The 20,672-nt window shown below is 22.1% G+C and overlaps 8 protein-coding genes across 8 annotated transcripts; 4 read left to right on the top strand and 4 right to left on the bottom strand.

Annotated features, from left to right (window-relative positions):
• Window positions 1–177: 177 nt before the first annotated feature.
• On the top strand, window positions 178–1,629 carry PY17X_1353700 (RING zinc finger protein, putative; the record flags this gene model as incomplete). The annotated part of the gene is made up of 1 exon (XM_724081.2): window positions 178–1,629. One exon carries the CDS (start codon window positions 178–180, stop codon window positions 1,627–1,629), a length of 1,452 nt encoding a protein of 483 aa, XP_729174.2.
• Window positions 1,630–2,469: 840 nt separating this feature from the next.
• PY17X_1353600 (conserved Plasmodium protein, unknown function) lies at window positions 2,470–6,145 on the bottom strand (the record flags this gene model as incomplete). The annotated part of the gene is made up of 2 exons (XM_022957257.1): window positions 2,470–3,956; window positions 4,129–6,145. 2 exons carry the CDS (start codon window positions 6,143–6,145, stop codon window positions 2,470–2,472), a joined length of 3,504 nt encoding a protein of 1,167 aa, XP_022813702.1.
• Window positions 6,146–7,483: 1,338 nt separating this feature from the next.
• On the bottom strand, window positions 7,484–8,209 carry PY17X_1353500 (Voldacs domain-containing protein, putative; the record flags this gene model as incomplete). Its single annotated transcript, XM_720057.1, has 1 exon — window positions 7,484–8,209. The coding sequence occupies one exon, from the start codon at window positions 8,207–8,209 to the stop codon at window positions 7,484–7,486; it is 726 nt and encodes a 241-aa protein (XP_725150.1).
• A 1,751-nt stretch (window positions 8,210–9,960) lies between these two features.
• On the top strand, window positions 9,961–10,452 carry PY17X_1353400 (histone H3-like centromeric protein CSE4, putative; the record flags this gene model as incomplete). The annotated part of the gene is made up of 1 exon (XM_724470.1): window positions 9,961–10,452. The coding sequence occupies one exon, from the start codon at window positions 9,961–9,963 to the stop codon at window positions 10,450–10,452; it is 492 nt and encodes a 163-aa protein (XP_729563.1).
• Window positions 10,453–11,861: 1,409 nt separating this feature from the next.
• PY17X_1353300 (U3 small nucleolar RNA-associated protein 4, putative) lies at window positions 11,862–15,425 on the top strand (the record flags this gene model as incomplete). The annotated part of the gene is made up of 1 exon (XM_724469.2): window positions 11,862–15,425. One exon carries the CDS (start codon window positions 11,862–11,864, stop codon window positions 15,423–15,425), a length of 3,564 nt encoding a protein of 1,187 aa, XP_729562.2.
• A 441-nt stretch (window positions 15,426–15,866) lies between these two features.
• On the bottom strand, window positions 15,867–17,072 carry PY17X_1353200 (conserved Plasmodium protein, unknown function; the record flags this gene model as incomplete). The annotated part of the gene is made up of 1 exon (XM_724867.1): window positions 15,867–17,072. One exon carries the CDS (start codon window positions 17,070–17,072, stop codon window positions 15,867–15,869), a length of 1,206 nt encoding a protein of 401 aa, XP_729960.1.
• Window positions 17,073–17,950: 878 nt separating this feature from the next.
• On the bottom strand, window positions 17,951–18,646 carry PY17X_1353100 (uncharacterized protein; the record flags this gene model as incomplete). Its single annotated transcript, XM_724866.1, has 1 exon — window positions 17,951–18,646. The coding sequence occupies one exon, from the start codon at window positions 18,644–18,646 to the stop codon at window positions 17,951–17,953; it is 696 nt and encodes a 231-aa protein (XP_729959.1).
• Window positions 18,647–19,623: 977 nt separating this feature from the next.
• Window positions 19,624–20,268, top strand: PY17X_1353000 (transmembrane protein Tmp21 precursor; the record flags this gene model as incomplete). The annotated part of the gene is made up of 1 exon (XM_721971.1): window positions 19,624–20,268. One exon carries the CDS (start codon window positions 19,624–19,626, stop codon window positions 20,266–20,268), a length of 645 nt encoding a protein of 214 aa, XP_727064.1.
• Window positions 20,269–20,672: the final 404 nt, after the last annotated feature.

The raw sequence follows: 20,672 nt of genomic DNA, 5'->3' as shown, positions 1-20,672 counted from the left end.
CAAAAATAAGAGCAAAAATAAGAGCAAAAAAAGAGCAAAAAAAGAGCAAAAATAAGAGAAAAAAAAAGAGGAAAATAAGAGGGAGATACACAAAACGGTTAACACCTTTTAATAAGCATATACATAAAAACAAATTTATACTAATATTTTTTGGGTATTTTTTTTTAAGAAATAAAAATGCACATTTTCCCTGAATGTTGTATATGTAGATTAAGCTTAAAAAATAATTTGTGTGTTGAAAAAAATTGTGGTAATGTTTTTCATCATAGTTGTATAAAAAAATGGATATCCGTACAAAAAACTTGCCCATTATGTAAATGTGTGTGTTATAAAAAAAATTTATTATATATTCATTACGAAATAAATGAAGATAAAAAATTAAAAACTGATGAAAACACAATTAATAAAAGTAAAGATGAACTATATGCAGATCTAATAAAATTTGAAACAGAGCTAATAAAGGAACAAAATGAAAATGAAAAATATAGCTTAGAAATATTAACCTTAACAAATAAGAATAAAATATTAACAGATACAATAAATAAAAATAATATAAAAATAAAAGAAAATGAAATTGAAAAATTAAAATTAAAAGAATTAAAAGATGAATATTTAAAGGAAAAATTATTACTTACTACAAAAGTTGAAGAATATGATAAAGAATTAAAAAAATATAAAATAATAGAAAAATATTTAGACAAATTAAATAAAGAAGATCTAAATAAATTTAATTTGCTATTTGGATTAAATATATTAAGTTTAGAAGAACAACAAAATGTTATTTTAAATTATATAAAAAATTGTTTAGATATTCAAAAAAAACATACATGTCTTGTTAAAAATTTAAAAAAAGATATTAACGAAAAAAATAACCAAATTCAAACATTAAAAGAAAAATTATATAAATATAAATTAGATGGTGTAATAACAGATAGTAATGATAATCAAATATCAAATGATGAAAATAATTCAAAAACAAAAATTATAATTAAAAATAAAATCATTAGAAGAATTAAAACTATTGATTCAGAAAATGAAAATAATACACCAAAAAAAAGATATATAATTTCTTCAAAATCAAAAATATCAAGTAATAATATACAAACGAAAAATAATAATTTTATTCATTTCATAGATAAACAAATTAATAATTCTTATTCATCTGACCAGTTAAATAGTACTCCTAGTATCTCAAAAACACAAACAATTGAAATGGATTTATTTAAAGGAAAATCTGTTGAAAATATTTTTAATACCATTTCAAATAAAAAAAATATTTTAGACAATAATCAAAAAAAACCGACCATTATTATAAATACAAAAACTGATAATTGGAAAAATAAAACGGATATACAAGAAATTTATTCCATTCCTACTGACTCTAGTCGCGCGAACACTCCCCATAGCAACACTCCAATGAATAACACTCCAATGAATAACACTCCAATGAATAACACTCCGATGAATAACACTCCCCATAACAACACTCCAAATACCAATGTAAAAACAAAAGCGACGATTTCTCCCACATTAAAACGTATAAATATATATAAAATAAAAAAAAGCAAAAACAGCAAATTGCTTATTAAACAATCAACAAAAATAACGGATTTTTTTAAAAAGGTCTAAATTCAACATCGTGGTCTAAAATCAATATTTGGTCTAAAATCAATATTTGGTCTAAAAATGATTTGACTCACGCCACGTATGTATACAAAATGGATATAATACTTGCCTTATTCTGCCTTATTCTTACCTTCATTTTTACCCTCATTTTTACCCTCATTTTTACCCTCATTTTTACCTTCATTTTTACCTTCATTTTTACCTTCATTTTTACCCTCATTTTTAAGCTCTTGGGCAATTTTATATTTTCTCTGCTTGAAAATAGCCAAAAATTGCGCACTGCATTCTCCTTAATTTTTTTGTATAAGCTACATTTTTTTACCCTTGTTTTTGTAATATATTCACAAATATGTGTATGATATTTTTTTACATTTCCAAATATGTTAACACAACTTTGTAATGCATGCCGTTAAAACGGGGCTAAAAATGGCCTTAAAATTGGCTAAAAATGGCCTTAAAATTGGCTAAAAATGGCCTTAAAATTGGCTAAAAATGGCCTTAAAATTGGCTAAAATTGGCTAAAATGGCTAAAATGGCTAAAATTGGCTAAAATTGGCCAAATAGACAAGATAAATCACGTGAAATGGGTTTATTAAAATTCTTTCGATGGAATAAAATTACGAAAATTGAAAAAATAAGTTGAATAAAAATTGGTGTAACAAAAAAAAATAAAGCGGATATATATAATAGAAAAAAGTTTATGCACACATTTTTTTATCTTTGTTTTTTCCAAGGGATGGCTAGTTGAAAGGGTAATAAAAATAGTTCACTACTTATGCCTATTTTAAAGGCAATAAAAATAGTTCGCTATTTATGCTTATTTTAAAAGGCAATAAAAATAGTTCACTGCCTTATATCTTTCAAAGCTGGCAAGGAAAAAGCCGATTTTCGAGAATTAAAAAAATCAAGGAATGATATAAATTCCTTCCAAAAAAAATTATTTTTTAAAGTTTTTGAATTTCCAATAATAATAATTCCCTTTTTCATACGTGTTAATAAAACATTCATTCTTTTTTCATCATTTAAAAAACCTAAAGAATAATTTTCATTTGATCTTACAGTACTTACAATAATTATATCGCTTTCACATCCTTGATAACTATCAATAGTATAAACATTTTTATAAAGGTTATTATTATATTCTTCTTCATTTTTTTTATTTGGAATGTTAAACAAGTTAGACAATCTATTTGAATTGCTATTTATCACATTTTCATCGCCTACATTTTTACCGCTTACACCTTTACCGCTTACACTTTTAGGATAATCGAACAAACTACGATTATATATATTAGTTTCTACTTTGGTTGTATCATCTGAATATAATGCCGACTCGCTGGAATTAATAAAACATAAATTCTTTTTTTCATTTTTAATTGGTTGTGTAAAATGTGGAATGTTTCCAACCCTTACAAACGGCATCGGCTTCGCTTCGGCTGCTTCGGCTGCTTCGTTTTTTTCGGCTGCTTCGAATTCGTGTAAAATTTGCTGAATGTAATTTTTTTGGCTAATATACGGAGTTAAAATAGCTAGATTTGGTTTTATTTTTGATAAAGACATAATTTGTACAAGTTTTAAAATGATGATAGCTTCAAATTTATTTATGTATGATTGATTTATTTGTTGTTCAAAAATTTCATGGTTTAAATTTTCAGTATATGTATCAATAAATAAAATAGGTATTGAAAATTGTGAATATAAATTATTTTGTAATTTTTTTGGAATTTTATCATTTTTAAATATTTCCAAAAAATCAGACAATTTATTCGATTTTATAAAATTATCAACAATTTTTTTAGAAGCTATTAATTTATTATTATAAAAATAAAATGATATAAATAAATAAATTGGAAATATTAATCTATATTGTGTAAATAAATAATGACATTTTATATTTTTATATTGTTTTAATTTTTCAAATATACTAAAATAATTTATTTCATTTCTTTTTTTTTCGCTAATTATACTATGGAATGTTAATTGCTTATCATCACCAAATGCATAAATATAACTAACATTTAAATTTAAACAAATTAAACTATTATATTCAGATAAACTTGAAGCTTCATCAATAATTAAGTGTTTTATTTTTTTATCTTTTATTTTAAATGCTTGATATATAGTATCTATATATATATCTGATTTCTGATGTGTTATTCCTTTCTCTTTATTATTCTTATTTAAACATAAATTCAAATTAACTAATTTTATTTTTATATTTTCTACGGATATATGTTTACAAGTTCCAACAAATATATTGTTCTTCTTTTCTAAGCTTAGAACATAAATGAGAAATGATATCAAATCGCTTTTGCCACTTCCCGGCGCTCCTGATACGAAATAAAAAAAAGTCGTTTTATGAAGAAAAGACATTTGCTCGCATTCCAACAAAATGCAGCACATTCTCATGTATTTTTATTATTTTATTATTATTTTATTTTATTATTTTATTATTTTATTATTTTATTTTTTTTATTTTTTTTTTTTTTTTTTTTTTTTTACCATGAATGATATGGATTGGTGGGTTGTCACTCCCAACTAAGATCTCTTTTAAAACCTTTTTTTGATATATATCAAATTTTTTATAAAATTCACATATTTTAGTAAATTCTTGGGGACTATTTTTTAATTGTTTATATAATTTATTTATTATTTGATCTTGTTTTATTAAATCTTCATTTAAAATATTATAAGATTGCATATATTTTTTTTGGCTTTCTAAAAATCTATTTACAGCTTGTTGAATTAAGGAAGTATAACTTATTGAATTGTTTAACATATTTTTTTTTTTTTTTTTTTTTTGATTTTGTATTATTTCCTCTTGATTATTACAATATGTGTTAATGTCTACACGAGTATCATTATTTAATAAAAGTTTAGTAATTTCATTATTTAAATATTCATTTTCTTTTTTTTTTTCAAAAATATTTAAAATAGAATATTTAATTCGATTACTTATTGTATTTAATTGAACTGTTAAGGTTATGCCTTCATAAGTGATTAGTTCTTTTTCATGATCATTATTTTGTAGAAATGTCGAATTTTTTTCTTTTTCAAAATTTTCATTGTTTAAATTTTTTTGTCTATCTTTAATTCGATTAAAATAAGATTCAAAATAGTTTTCACAAATTTCTTGTTCTTCATATAGCTTTAAATTGTTAACATCTTCACCATTTTCACCATTTTCATTTTGCTTATTATCGCCTTGATACCTTTTTACATCCATATATATGACGCAAAAATCGTTTATTTTTGTTACATTTTTAACAAAGCCTAGAAAAAATATATGTTCATTTTTATTTGTACATTTAATTAATATAATATTTTTTTTTTCAATATCAATATTTTCTAAACAAATAAATTTAAATAAACTATTTTCCTTAGAACAATGTTTTAATTTATATGATTCTTGTAAATTAAAACTTTTATATAAATTTTTTAATCCTATATATTTTTCATAATACATATTAAATATATAATTTAAAATATATCTTCGAATTTTTTCTTTTTCATTTTGATTTTCTTGTTCTATTTCACTTAAGCTTGAATTTTTTATCATCTTCTTTATATTTCCATCATTCTCAATAAATGGTTTTTTTTTATTTACACATTCGAGAAAAGTTACATCATTTTCTTTACACACATTATTATTAATAATAACAGGAAATTTGTTTAAATCATTTTTATTAGAATTTTTATTAGTGTTATTTATTGATTGGGTAATTGCATTATTCTGTATAATGGGAAAAGAAGACGAACATAAAAATGAATTAAAAAATATAGAATATAAATTATTTAATACATTTATAAATATGTTTGATTTTAGTAATAAAGAAGTTAATATATTTTCAAAAAATTGAAAATCATTTTTTTTATTTTTTTCAAAAAATTCATATTTTAAAAATAACTTTTTTAAAATTTCAAAGTATACTTTTTCTTCTTTAATATTATTTTTTTCTTTATGATATAAAAATAGTTCCCATAATTTTGTTAATTTGGCATAGTTGATTTTTTCTTTTCCTTTTCCTTTTTCATGGTTACATTGTTTTTTGCTGTTTTTATTTTTGGTCAGAATTTCTTTTCGATATTCTACAATTTTTTCTAATTTTCCATCTTCACAATTTATTTTACTTTCCTGTTCTAATTTTTGTCTTAAAGAATTGATTGTGTTTGTAAATATTTTGATTTTTTTATTTTCGTCTAAATTGTTATTATACACACATATGCTTTTTCCCCCATTAATTGCCCAACATAATGAAAAATTAAAATAGTTATTTTTATCTATACTTAATTTTGTATTATTAGGTTTATATAATTTATATAATTTTAAATAATTTTTATAATCTTTTTTGTATATAATTTTTTTATTTGTTAATTCTTCAAATTTAGTAAAACAATTTACACCTTCATATATTTCATAATTTATGTCTTTACTAGAAAAATGTTGTTTTTTTGTTATTGTATTTATAAAACAATTCTTATAATTTTTATTCCACTTTATTCTACTCAATATATTCATTCTTGGAATTATAACAAAAGGGCATACCTATCATCATCTGTTTACACAATTTTGGAGTTACATTATTTCATCTTTTTTGCATTATTTAAATGCTTTTGTAAAATCTCTTATTAATTTAGTGATATTATGAAAAAAAAAAAAAAAAAAAAAAAAATACTCTTGCTATATTACCATTTTAACACTTGACATAATTTTTTATGACTGTTCAGAATATTTCAGTTTTAAGAAATTATTTTTATTTTTCGAACAATATTTTATTAAAACGGGCTAATCCATTTTGTTTTTTATTACCATTTCTTTTGTTTTATTTTGTTTTTATTACTATTTTGTTTTGTTTTGTTTTTTTGTTTTTTTTGTTTTTTTTTTGTTTTCGCTGCTTGAATTGCATTTGCTTTATGTAGCTCGTTTTGCGCTTCGCCTTAAATTATTTCTCACACAGCTATTAAAAAATAACAACAGCAATAATAATAAAAAAATGATAAAAAATAAAAAATAAAATAATATAAATAATGATATAAATAATGATAAAAATAATGATAAAAAATGATAAATAATGATAAATAATGATATAAATAATGATATAAATAATGATAAAAATAATGATAAAAAATGATAAATAATGATAAATAATGATATAAATAATGATATAAATAAGGCCTGCCGAAGTTATTAATATAAGATTGAAAATGAAAATTTGCAAATTTGAAAGGGTGTTTATTCAGTATGCTTACACACATAAATCCATGGATATAAGCAAGTATGTATATCCATGATACATATAAATACTGTTATTCATTTTATTCATTTTTATCTTTTATTCATTTTTATTTTTATCTTTTATTCATTTTATTCATTTTTATTCCCCTTCTCTCTTTTAAGGATTATTATAACCACGCATTCATAATATTTTATTTTACAAAATTGTTCATGTCTTTTCTCAAAAAAAATACTATTATTCATTAAACATGTTTATACAAAAAGGAGGTATCATTGCGCCCATTTGTTTTTATTGTTAATCATATTTATAATTTTATAAAAAAATATTTTATTTTTGCGAAAATAAATTAATAAAATAGTCAAGCAACTTGAGGTTGCAACGGGAAAATATGCAAAATAAAACATTCATTTTTTTTTCTTTGCATACATAACAAAAAGTTGTTACAAAAAAAAAAAAAAAAAAAACATACCATATAACGCAAAAATGTGATCATATTAAAAAAGTGTAAAACTATGCATCACAATTTAATTTGAAAATTTATATTATTACGATTATATACAATTATTTTATGAGGCACTATTGTGTTATTGTGTGCTTTTCTATATGCATAATATAGATAATTACCCACCTTCACATGGTTTATTTACTTCGTTTTTTTCGTCTTCTTCGTTTTTTTCGTCGTCTTCGTTTTCTTCGTTTTCTTCCTCTTCTTCGTCTTCTTCCCACTCACCATCCTCACTTTGATCTCCACTAAATGTATTTTCCATGTTACTCATTTGTTTAAATATAGTATCATTGATTAGATTATTTTTTCCAACGAGATATATTTCTGGTGCAATTGGATTATTATTAATCGTTTCATCATTATCGGAATCATCTTCTCCATTTTCTGACATTTTTTTATCTTTTGTATAAACATTTATTTCATCTTCATCATTATCACTATTATCTATTTCTGTGTTTAATTGTATATATACACATGGATCATCCCATATTTTTTTATCAGATGTAATTGCATGTAATGCAATAATTGATGAGTCTATAGAAATGTTGTTTAATTCGTTTAAAATGTGCATATAAAAATTTTTATTTTTTTCATAATGATTTAAATATACATTATTTGTTGTTATATCTTTAAAACCTGTAATTTTTTCTTTTTTATTATTCTCATCTTTATTTGGAACCCATATTATTCTTTTTTCTAAAATATACAATTTGCCTATACCTAAGTTAAGCTTATTATAAATAAATTTAATTTCATCCCCTTTATATAAAACAGGATTATTTCCTTCTTCATCCAACTTGTTTAAATCTTCCTCAGTCACACAATTTAAAGAAATTGGCATTTTTAATATATTGATTATGTATAAAAATATGAACAAAGCTATTTTATATTATACTACTTTTTCACAACTTAGTTGTTAATACTAAATTTAGGTTTTATTTTTGATATTTTTTATAGTTTTGATATTTTTATATTTTTATAATTTTGATATTTTCATACTAAACCTTCTTTTTAATTTTAACGTAGAAAAGTTGGAAATAAAAAAAAAAAAAAGAAAGACCTTTTAGTAATAATTTTATTTTTTCAAAAATATTTTTAACATTTAACCGAGTAACTATATTTAATTAGTTTTAAAATATTATTTTATTGAAAAAGAAAAAAAAAAGTTGCATATTTATAAAAATAACCATATATATCACAAGATAAATATCAACGGAATAATAATAGATAATCCATAAAATTATTTTTCAATTTTCTATTTATATACACCCCTCCAAATAGTATAATATATTCCCATATTTATTTGACACATAATTTATTTCCTTCATTTTGTTCTTTCCAAATAAATTATATTATTTAGCTAGCTAGCTATTTTATTTATTTTTTTTTATTTTATTTTTTTTATTTTTTTTTTTTTTATTTTTTTTAATTCCAAATTTGTTAAATAAAGTGATAATATATGGGTGTTTACTGAGCGGAATGATTAAACTAAATTTGTTTATAGAAAATTAAAAGAGGAGAGTATAATAAAATGATAGCTACAACGTTGACTTATTTGAAGATAGAAATATAAAACAACAGTGGCATTTCAAACTAATGTATGTATGTAAACATATATATTGCTAAAAAAGCTGTATTATTTTGTGTAAATTTGGAAATAATTAACATTCGCATATGTGCGCATACATATATTCAATATCTGTCTGTATTTATTTGATCGTTTAAATGAATAACACTATTCAAATCTTACATTGAATAACATCATATTTTATAAATGGAAAAATCAACACATAGTATATTTATTATTCATATAGTTTTGTAAATATTTTTTTTTAGAGACCAAAAAAAAAAAAAAAAAAAAAATGTGATAAAAAATGTGATAAAAATGTATAAAAAATTAAGGTGAACAAAATACACAAAAGTTATAAGTTTTTGTAATTTTAAATTATTTCAATCTGTTTCAAACTATTTAATATTCAATAAAGTGCAATATTTTTTTATGATTTTTTTATGATTTTTTATGATTTTTTATGATTTTATTTTATTTTATTTCATATTTTTTTGTATGTAAAAATTATTTTTATTTTACTAACTAATTTAAATGTTTTTCATTGTTTGCTAAAAATGTGCAAAAATAAAAATTGGGTTTTTTGAATTTCGAAATAATTACTCCCTCTAAAAAAAGGAAAAAACTTATTGATATATATATTTATGGGGAAAATAAAATATTGTTTTGTTAACACATAAATACATGTTAAATATATAACTCCCCTTTATTATATCATATAATTAAGTTTTTTTTTTTTTTATATTTAAATATTTTAACTATAAACATTTCGACTTTATTTTTGAAATGAATTAAAATATAGTATACCCTTTGAACAATTATATGTTTCATCTTTACTATATTATTTAGTGTGTTCGGTAAAAATATATGTCAACAAAATAAGCTAGCACATTAACATGTACATAACATTCATTCACATTTGCACACACACTAATATATTTCAAGTAGCTAGTTTACCATTTCACATGCACATATACGCCTACTGATAACTAATAAATATAAACCTTATAAATAAGACAAAGAAAATGGTGAGAACAAAAAAAAGCGTAACTACACATACCCCTATAAATACACATACGCATATGTTTAATATGCTTGCAAATAATCCAATGATAAATAAATCAGCAAATAACCAAATTGGGTCAAAATCAATAAATAAAAATAATTCAGGAAATATAACACACAAAAATATAAATAAAAATCGTATCCGAAGACCACATAGATATCGACCTGGTGTATTAGCATTAAAAGAAATTAGAGCTTATCAAGCAACAACTCAATTATTAATACCCAAAATACCATTTGTAAGAGTAATTAAAGAAATAACAAAATTATATGAATTGCCAAATAATCAATTTCGTTATACTCCCGAAGCTTTATTAGCTCTTCAAACTGCATCAGAAGCATATTTAGTTAGCTTATTCGAAGATGCATATTTATGTTCTCTTCATGCAAATAGAGTAACACTTATGCCAAAAGATATACATTTAGCTAGACGGATAAGAGGCCGTGATTAATATATTATCACCTATAATTCTATTTTTAAATCAAGCGTGGCAAATGCTTACTCACCCATTTACCCACATATTGTCCGTTTCCTATGCCAGCATTCGCAAATTTTGTCAAGACCATTTTGGATATACATACATGCATGCATACAATATGTGTGTGCTTGGGAAGCAAATGTATTATACATATATTTGAAATGTATGTATACTAGGACCAAAACAATTTCATACACAATAAGACTTAAAATATAAATAATGATATGCATATATTAATACTAGATATAAACAATAAAACTATCTGAATAGGGGGTGGAAATGGCAAATTTAAAAAAAAAAAAAAAAAAAAAAAAAAAAAAAAAATAGGATAAAGTAGAATAGGATGAACATTTTTTGATACTACTACGTTTATAATAGTGTATGTCTATAGATATTATGTTGTGCTCTGTATTTTTATTTTGTATTTTCCCTCCTCGTCAAGGGGAGGGATGGCATTTGACATATCCCCACAACCTCATTGTAGCAAATATGTATATACATGCATAATACAGCTTTTGTATATTCTTTTTATTTTTTTAATGTTGATCTTTATTTTATACCAGTTTAATTAATAACATAAAATAGGCAAAATATTTGCCTTTTTTTTCACATTTTTTTTTTTTTTGATTTTTAAACTTGTACTATATTGTTTGAATTATGCTATTTTTAAAGCACTTTGCAAAAAAAATGAAAAACTAATAATACCAGCAATTTTGTAATTATTATCGATAAGGTTATATATGTATACTATATATGTATACTATATATATATATATTTTTTTTTTTTTTTTTTTTTTTTTTTGGAGGGAGAAATAAAAATTGTAACGTATTAAGAATAGTAACGTATTTTCCCTTTAGCTTCTTCCTTTCAATTCTTATTTTTTTTTAAGTGGCGAATAAAAAAAAACGGAAAAAATTGTATATATAAAAAAAAAAAAAAAATAACATATTATTATTTATTGCATATATTTTATTTGTATATGTCGGTTTTTTTTTTTCCTACAATTGTTGTTTAAAAAAAAAAAAAAAAAAAAAAAAAAAATGTAGATAGATAAATAAACAAATATAATGTTATAAAAAAGGAAAAGAAGAGCAAATAACATAAACAATGTTTTATATGTCAGTTATATAAAACAATTGTTATGTATAACTTTTTTTATTTTTCAGAATAAAAGTGCAAACATATATATATATAAAATGATAAAAAAAAAAACAGGAAAAGATAAGAGTTTAAAAATATAAATGCATATAAAAATATAAATCATATAAAAATATAAATCATAACAAATATAATGCATAACAAATATAATGCATATACAAACGCATGTACAAATAAAGGAGATTGCGCATACATATTTAAGATTTAGTAAAATTTTGGAAAAATGAATAATTGGGGTTCGGATAGGCATTTCAATGCACGCCCAAGGAATGTATCTTTAAGCTTAACCGATTTTAAGTTTTATAAAAATGAAAAAAGAAAAATAGTGAATATGGAAGTATCACCATGCAAATCATATCTGAACATATGTGATTCTTTTGGAACAATATATATATATCAATTTTATAATAACACATTTATTTTTTTATTAAAAGGAGAATTATCGAATGATCTTGGTTCTATATGTTCATCTATATGGGTAACTAAAAAAAATAAAAAAATAAAATATTTATATTTATTTAATAAATTAGAAGATTATTTATTATTTATTGCTGCAATCTCTGGATGTATATACATATTTGATTTGGAACTTAAAACAACTATACATACAATAAATACTAATGGTAGTATATCTTCTTGTAAATTAAATAATTCATTGCAAACTATTGGAATAACAAATTTAAATGGTTATTTTAATATTTATAATTTATATAAAAATGAAGATAATATCATATATAATTGTTTTGACCAATTTTATGAGGATACAAAAGAAAATACCACATCTTACAATAAACACGATGAAATGAATCCTGAAAATTATGAAAATATTGAAAATACTGAAAATATTGAAAATAATGAAAATAATGAAAATATAAAAATAAAAATATCAAATGTGGCTTCATATATATTAGACAATGTAGAAAAAGATGAATCAAACATTGACACAATAGTTCAAAATTCTCTGGGAAATTCTCTGGGAAATTCTCGGGAAAATTCTCGGGAAAATTCCAACAATTTGACTCCTGAATTTTTTTCAAAAAATAAAAAAAAAGAAGAATACGAAGAAGATATCTTTAATATTTATGTTAAAGATCAATTCAAATGTGGTGAAAAATTAACATGTTGTTATTTTGTTGACATATTTAAATCTCGTAAATTCCTTTTGAGAATGCTTAACTCGAAAAATTATCACAAAAGAAGACGACTCATGCATCTATCCGCATCTGGAAAGAACCACCCCGACTCAGAAGCAGAGGTAGGCGAAGCAGAAGCAGAGGCGGACGAAAGTGATGTAGCAGAGGAAGAGGCGGACGAAAGTGATGTAGGAGAGGCAGAGGCGGACGAAAGTGATGTAGGAGAGGCAGAGGCAGGCGACGATGACGGTGACGGTGCGCTAACTCAAAACCGAAAGAGGAAAAAGAGTAAGAAAAGAGATATTGAGAAGGAAATTCGATCGATCGAAAAAACATATAGCAACTATAATCACTATGCATTAATAGGAAGTGAAGAGTCCAAAATATACAAATATAATATAGATAGTAAAATATGCGAAGGTGAATATGTTAGCATAAATAATAAATCAATAATTTGGGATGTCATGTATATATATAAGACAGATGAAGTAGTTGCAATAGATAACTGTGGAGACCTTATTATATTTGATTATAAATCATATTTAGTAAAATGTTATTTTAAAAATCATACATTTAAAGCAATATCATTAACAAAAAACGTTAATGAAGATTATATTTTTACAGCAGGGATAGATCGATATGTTATAAAATATGAATTGCGTTATAACAAAAACGGAACACAAAATTGGAACTATGCAAATAGTGATGTTGATTATAGTGATGGTGGCGATAGTGGCGATGGTGGCGATGGTGGCGATGGTGGCGATGGTGGCGATGGTGGCGATGGTGTTGACCATTCAAATTTTAAAGAGAGTAAAAATTTCGAACAAAATATAATGATTCAAAAAAATAAATTTTATATAAATAAAATAAAAAAAATAAAAAAATTAAATAAAAAATGGGTATTTTCACATAAACATTCTATGCATTTATCTGATATTAAAAAAATAATTTATCTTGAAAATGATATAGTATTAACCATAAGTGATGATTTAACATATTGTATATATGATACAAATAAAAATATAAAAAAATATTTTTTTATAAAATATTATTATGAAAACAACAATATTTTATTTTCACCAAAATTTAAAATGATCTTTTGTGTATACTCTAATCAGATCACCATTCACTACAACATTCACACTACCCATCAGCTTAGCGACACATCGATCGAAAATGAAGAGAGAGGAAGTGGCGATAAAAGAAGTGATGATGATGAAGAGAGAGGAAGTGACGATGATGAAGAGAGAGGAAGTGACGATAAAAGAAGTGATGAAAATCGCATCTCTGTAGATAATTTATCACAGCTAAACGAATGCAACTACAACCCTATAGCCAATATTGTATATGACAGTAATGAGCGGATATCGGAATACGGAATAAATAAAAGCTTTACAAAATTGGGGTGTATTACAAATAAAAAATTTTGTGTTTACAATTTTGACATGAATAAGTTGGAACTATATAATTATGATGTATCAGCTTTGAATTTTTACAAGATCTATAGTTTTACATTTTTAAATGAAAATGAAATTGTAGTTTCGTTATCCAGATATTTTGCAGAAACAAATAATAATAATGATAATAATGATAATAATAATAATAATAGTAGTAGTAATAATAATAATTTAGATGCCAATTTAATGTATTTAAAAAAATATATTAATTATTATTTATGCATATATAATGTTAAAAAAAAAAAAATTATAGAAGAAGTTAAAGTAGATAGAATATTTTATAATTTTAAAAATTATCAAAACAAATTAATAATATGTTCAGATTATATGAAAAATATATATTTGTTTTTTAAAAATTCCAAAAAATATTTAAACAATTTTATAATGATATGTGATTATAATATAAATATACAAAATATCAATAAATATTGTATTATATTTTTTATGATAGAACAATTTTTATTTATATTTTCAAACAATAATAGAATTTATGTATATATAATAAATTTTCAAGATAAAAATATTTATTTTTTTAAATGTATAAAAATAAATAGATGTATATTTAATCAAATTAGTAAAATTCAATTTTTAAATCTAGATCGTATTACCAAAGAATCTGAACACATTCAAAAAAATTCTGACCATAATTATGATATACAAAATATTATGAATTTAAAATATCGTTATTGTTTAATTATTAAATCGTATGATAAATTAATATTCATGGGACTAAATTTATTTGATAATATTTATGTAAACATAGAAGATGAATGTTTAAAAAAACAAATAAAAAAAAACACAAATTATTGTAGTCAATATTATTTATCTTCTTTAAATTTTAAATATAACTATCTTAATTATAAACAAATATATTTTCAAGATAATAATTTATTTCATACAATTTTTAATAAAATTAATACATCTGAACAAAATGAAAATAATAATACATCACTTTCAAATAATGAAAAATCGAATGTTACAGATTTAAACAATCCATGTGAAACTGTTCAAAATTATGATCATGATGTTTTCAAATTATCATTTAGATTTTTATCATGTATAATTAAAAGAGGTGTTATAGATATCCATTCTGTATATACTAGTGAAAATAGAATCACTATTTTAGCTTGTGGTTCATCATATTTATCTAATTCATTATTAGATGCTGCAGATACAAAGAAATATATTAAATAATTTTGAACAATTCAAATATCTATTCATGTTTTTAAAAAAGGCGATTAGATCCTATACATATTCCCATTTTTTTTTATTTTTATAACATTCCTAATTCAACTTTTTAATTAAACTACTTTTATAAAACTGTCCATTGCCCCCTTTTCATTCTGTTCATTTTGTTCATCTTGTCATTATATATATTTTTACTCTTATGTTACCATTTTGTCTTTTTTTTTTTTTTTTTAAAAAACCATGTGCATTTGCCAAAACGCATAACTTTAAATATCGGTTTGTTTTTAGTTAGACGATAAGCAGTCGCCAGTTGAAGCAATGTGAAAAAAAAAAAATAAAAAAATAAAAATAAAAAATAAAAAAATAAAAAAAAAAAATTCTATCATTTTGTTATTTTATTTTTTTATTTTATTTTTTTTTTTTTTTTTTTTTTTTTTTTTTTTAATTCTAGACCAAATATTTGTCAACAAGCTTGTATGCCTCATTTTCAACTATTCTATTAATTTTGTTTTTTAGCAAATCAGATAAATCCATTTTATTTTGTTCATTTTGGGTTTTTTTTAATGTTTGCAAAATATGATTAAAGCTTTTATTTTTTTTAACTTGTTTTTCTAAATAGTTAAAAATTAGTCTATTATTTTTTATAATATCATGCATATAATATCTATATGTGTAAAATGATATAACATATGCATCACTAAATAACAAGTTTATATTGCTATTATTATTATGATTTTCTATGCTTGGGAAATTTTTTATTTTATTTTTTATAAATGTATATGTTTCTTCTCGATTATTTAAATTATGATTACATTTTATGCTAAGATATTTTCTGGCTTCTTTTGGACATAAAAAAATTATTTTACATTTAAAAATAGATTGTAAAAAATAAACAATAATAGACATTATTTTTTCTTTTATTTTATTTTTTTCATATTTTTCATTTATTTTTTCAATACCTATAACCCATTGTTCAGTATTATTATTCTTACTTATTTTATTTTCATCATCCCATTTTTTTTCTTCTAAATTTTTATCTTCCTTTTGACAAATTTCGGATTTCCCATATGTTAATATATTATCTTCGTTTTGCTTTTGGATATCTTCGTTTTGCTTTTGGATATCTTCGTTTTGCTTTGGGATATGTTCGTTTTGCTTTGGGATATCTTCGTTTTGCTTTGGGATATCTTCGTTTTGCTTTGGGATATCTTCGTTTTGCTTTTGGACATGTTCTTTATTTGAATCATCTTGCTTTTTGGAATATAATTTAATAAAATTCAAAACTGTTAATATTTCTCTAATATTAAAACTTAAGGGGCTTTCTTCTTTATCATAATTATAATTTAAATTATGATTTTTTCTATTTATTTTTTTTTCTTCTTTTTTTGAACTTGATAAAAAATTTGGATCATATGAATAATTATCTTTTTTTATATTAATCAGCCCTATTTTTTTTATATTTTTATTTTTTAATAAACAATAACACAAATTATTATTACTTATTACAAGGCTTAATATGTTTATATTATTTCCTTTTTCTTTCATTCCATCTAAACATTGTTCTATATTTTTATTGCTTCCTATATATCTTACATTGTGTACCCATTTTCTACACAATATTAAATTTGTTAGTTCTTTTATAATTATCTTCATATAAATAATTATCAGGAAAATTATTTTGCCAATGCATAAAGATATACTAATCAATAGTACCTTACCTTTTCTGTGTTTATACACTTTTTTTTCACTTACATTTTTTTCACTTGCATTTTTATACTTACATTTTTTATGTTTCCATTTTTTACGTTTCCATTTTTACTACCCAGTTTTAGCTAAAACGACATGACCTCATTTTAACATATGCACAATATTTTTTTATTTTATTTCGATACATTTTGTTATTTATCATAATGCGAAAATATATAGTAATTTAAATTTTTTTTTTTTTTTTTTTAAATTATTGTAAACAATTTTAACTAATTTTTATATGAATTATGGGTATGTGTGAATTTACCCACAACTTGAATTTATTAATGTTTATCCCAACCTTGTAATTGTATTTACTATTTCGTTCATATTGTATAGAAATAAAATAGGCAGGTAGCCAAATGGTATAGCCAAATGACAGGTAGCAAACTAAATTTATAAACCATTTTTCCCCTTCCAATTTAAATGACCATGTCATAAGGAAATTGCATTTTTCATATAATACAATGTTCACACAAATTTACAATTATATTTTAGTATATATATATATTTCTTATGTTGTGAACTTTCGCATGGAACTACAATGAAAACTTTAAGTTGTAACGGAAAAATGAAAGTAAAACAAAAAATGAGCACTTGGAAAATTGCCAAATTAATATTTAACAAATTAGTATTATGCAATCGATTAAAAAGGGTGGAAAAAACATGAACATGGTGGAAAAAACATGAACATGGTAGAAAAAGTATGAACATGGTAGAAAAAACTAGTGCACACACAAAAATGGTATTATTTTTTATTTTTTATTTTTTTTTTTTTGGACCCTCTAGCCTTGCTTGATCTTTTCGTAATCGGTATACGTTAGACTGCAATTGACTCCCTGATATCTTTCTGTTTGAATAATATTCAAAAGTTGATCATTAATAGTGCCTCGATAATTTGCTTTTCTAATTAAATGAGTAATTGTCGTTTCATGATCAAAATTATGTTCTGTTGCAACATCAGGTAAAAATGTTGATGAATATCTTTTATTATTAATTGTGAAATTAATTTTTATTCCATGTTTTCCAATAACCCAATCATAAACATGTTCACATTTTTCAAAATTAAATAAATAAGTAATTGTAACTATCAAATAAGGCAAATCTTTTAACGTTATTGGGTTAAAGCGTGTATCATTTAGTGAGCTTTCTAAAGCATAATATTGTAATTCTGTCAAATCAATTTGACTTAAACATCCTATACATCCTTTTAAATCATATGCATTATATTCATAAGATCCAAGATCTTTTATATCATTTAATTTCATCCATTTTACAAAAAATGCAATTTTGAATCCTTTTTCATGTAAATCTTTTATAATTGGTGGAATATAATTAAATTTGTTTTTTTCTAATTTATTTTTCAATATATCAAAACACCATGAACAAACTGTATTTTTATTCTCCACTAATTTTGAAACAATTTCAGATTTATCTTGAGATATATTTTCATTTTCAACCATGATTGAAGGTGTACTCATTTTGTAAAAAGCGGGAACAACAAAAATAGTTAAATATAAATAAAATAAAAATAATGGCATAAGTTAGGTAAAAAATGTCAAAATATAGAAAATATCGAAAAATTTTGTTTTTTCAAAAAGTTCAATATTCTTTAATTTTGCCTCTTTTAGTAATAACTTATTTCTATTCTTCCATAGTAAATATATATAATAAAATATACTATCCCCACTTATTTTATTTTCCAAAACTTATTTATATAATTCCCATATTTGAAAGAATAAATAATACAATAAAAAAAACTAAAATTGTAGAACTTTATAATAATAAAAAATATTTTTATTAACACAAGAATGAATCGTTATATGTCCCACACTGTGCGCGCTTAATTATCCCGGAAATTTAATAGGCCAAAAAAAAAAAAAAAAAAAAAAATGAAAAAAAAAAAAATGAAAAAAAAAAAAATGAAAAAAGAATGGCACAAAGCTACTGTAACATATAATACCAAATCAAGATAAGGCCAATTATCGAAATTAAAAAAGTTTATAAATATTAGTAAAAAGGAAAAGATAAAAGTATTTTCGCGTATTTTTTAAAATATGGATTTTCGTTTATATCCAGTTCGGCCAAGAGCGATATAGTGTGAAAATTGAAAAATTTGGAAAAAAATTGAAAAATTTGGAAAAAAATTGAAAAATTTGGAAAAAAATTGAAAAAAAATTGAAAAATTTGGAAAAAAATTGAAAAAAAATTGAAAATAATTTCTAAATTTACAATTTTTAAGTTTACAATTTTTAAGTTTACAATTTTTAATTTACAATTTTTAATTTACAGCTTTGCGATTTTATGGTCCTCAAAATAACGCGCATACATATAATTAGATAAAAATAAAAATAAAAATAGTTGGATGTATTTTTTGTTTTCACTATATATGTAGTAAATATATACCAATCTAAGAACTATAAAGCAAACAATTTTTTTATAATGAAATGAAAAAATAATGGCGAAAATTAGCAAATTACTTACATTTTTTATAGCATTCATATTTCAAGCATCAATAATTAATAGTTTGCAAATATATTTATCCTTAAAACCTAATTTACCAAAATGTATAAAAGAAAGAATAAGTAAAGATACTCTTGTAGTTGGAAAATTCAAAACTCATGAAAAAGAATCAGTAGTTTCGATATTTATATATGATATTGATGTAAATGAAAAAAAAATAAATTCTTTAGACAAACTTCCTATTTTTGAAGCTATTGATGAACATGATATAAAAACAGCTTTTACAACATTTTATTCTGGTTCTTATTCATTTTGTGCATATAATAAATCTAATAAAGTTGTTGATATTTATTTTGAAATAAAACATGGAGTTGAAGCACGAGATTATACAAAAATAGCAAAAGCAGATCATTTAAATGAAGCAACTATTTTTTTAAAACAAATTTTAAATTCTATGAAAACTTTCCAATCTAATTTAAAAAGAATTAAGATATCAGAAGAAAAAGAAAAAAAATCTAGCGAAAAATTAAATGATACATTAATGTGGTTTTCAATATTAACTATTATTATTATTATCATTGCAGCTTTGACACAAGATTTTTATTATAAAAGATTTTTCACATCAAAAAAAATTATATAATATTTTTTTTTTTTTTTTTTTTTTCATTCTTAAAATTTCATATAGGTAAGGTAACTAATGTTACATACCTTTTCTTGATGATGTTAGGATGATTTTTATAATTCAGAAAATGGGAATCACCCATTTATTAATGCTACTATTTTTGCACCCCTTATTAATGTAGCTATTTTTACGCCCTTTATTAATGTCACTATTTTTGTATTCATTTGTTTTACTTGAAATTATTTTTTATTTTTTATTTTTTTTTTTTTTTTTTTTTAACATTTTTAAAGTTTAAAAAAAATTGCAAAGATTGCACAATAAAGACAAACACACGTTAAAACAAAAAAAAATGAAACAAAATAAATAAGCATGTGTAAAATATAGAGGTACTAGCATAGCTAGCTATGAATATATGACATAAT

This window comes from Plasmodium yoelii (genome assembly GCF_900002385.2).
Source record: "Plasmodium yoelii strain 17X genome assembly, chromosome: 13".
NCBI classification, from domain to species: Eukaryota; Apicomplexa; class Aconoidasida; order Haemosporida; family Plasmodiidae; genus Plasmodium; species Plasmodium yoelii.
The sequence above is the reverse complement of the archived record's forward strand: the minus strand, read 5'-3'. Positions and strand labels throughout refer to the sequence as shown.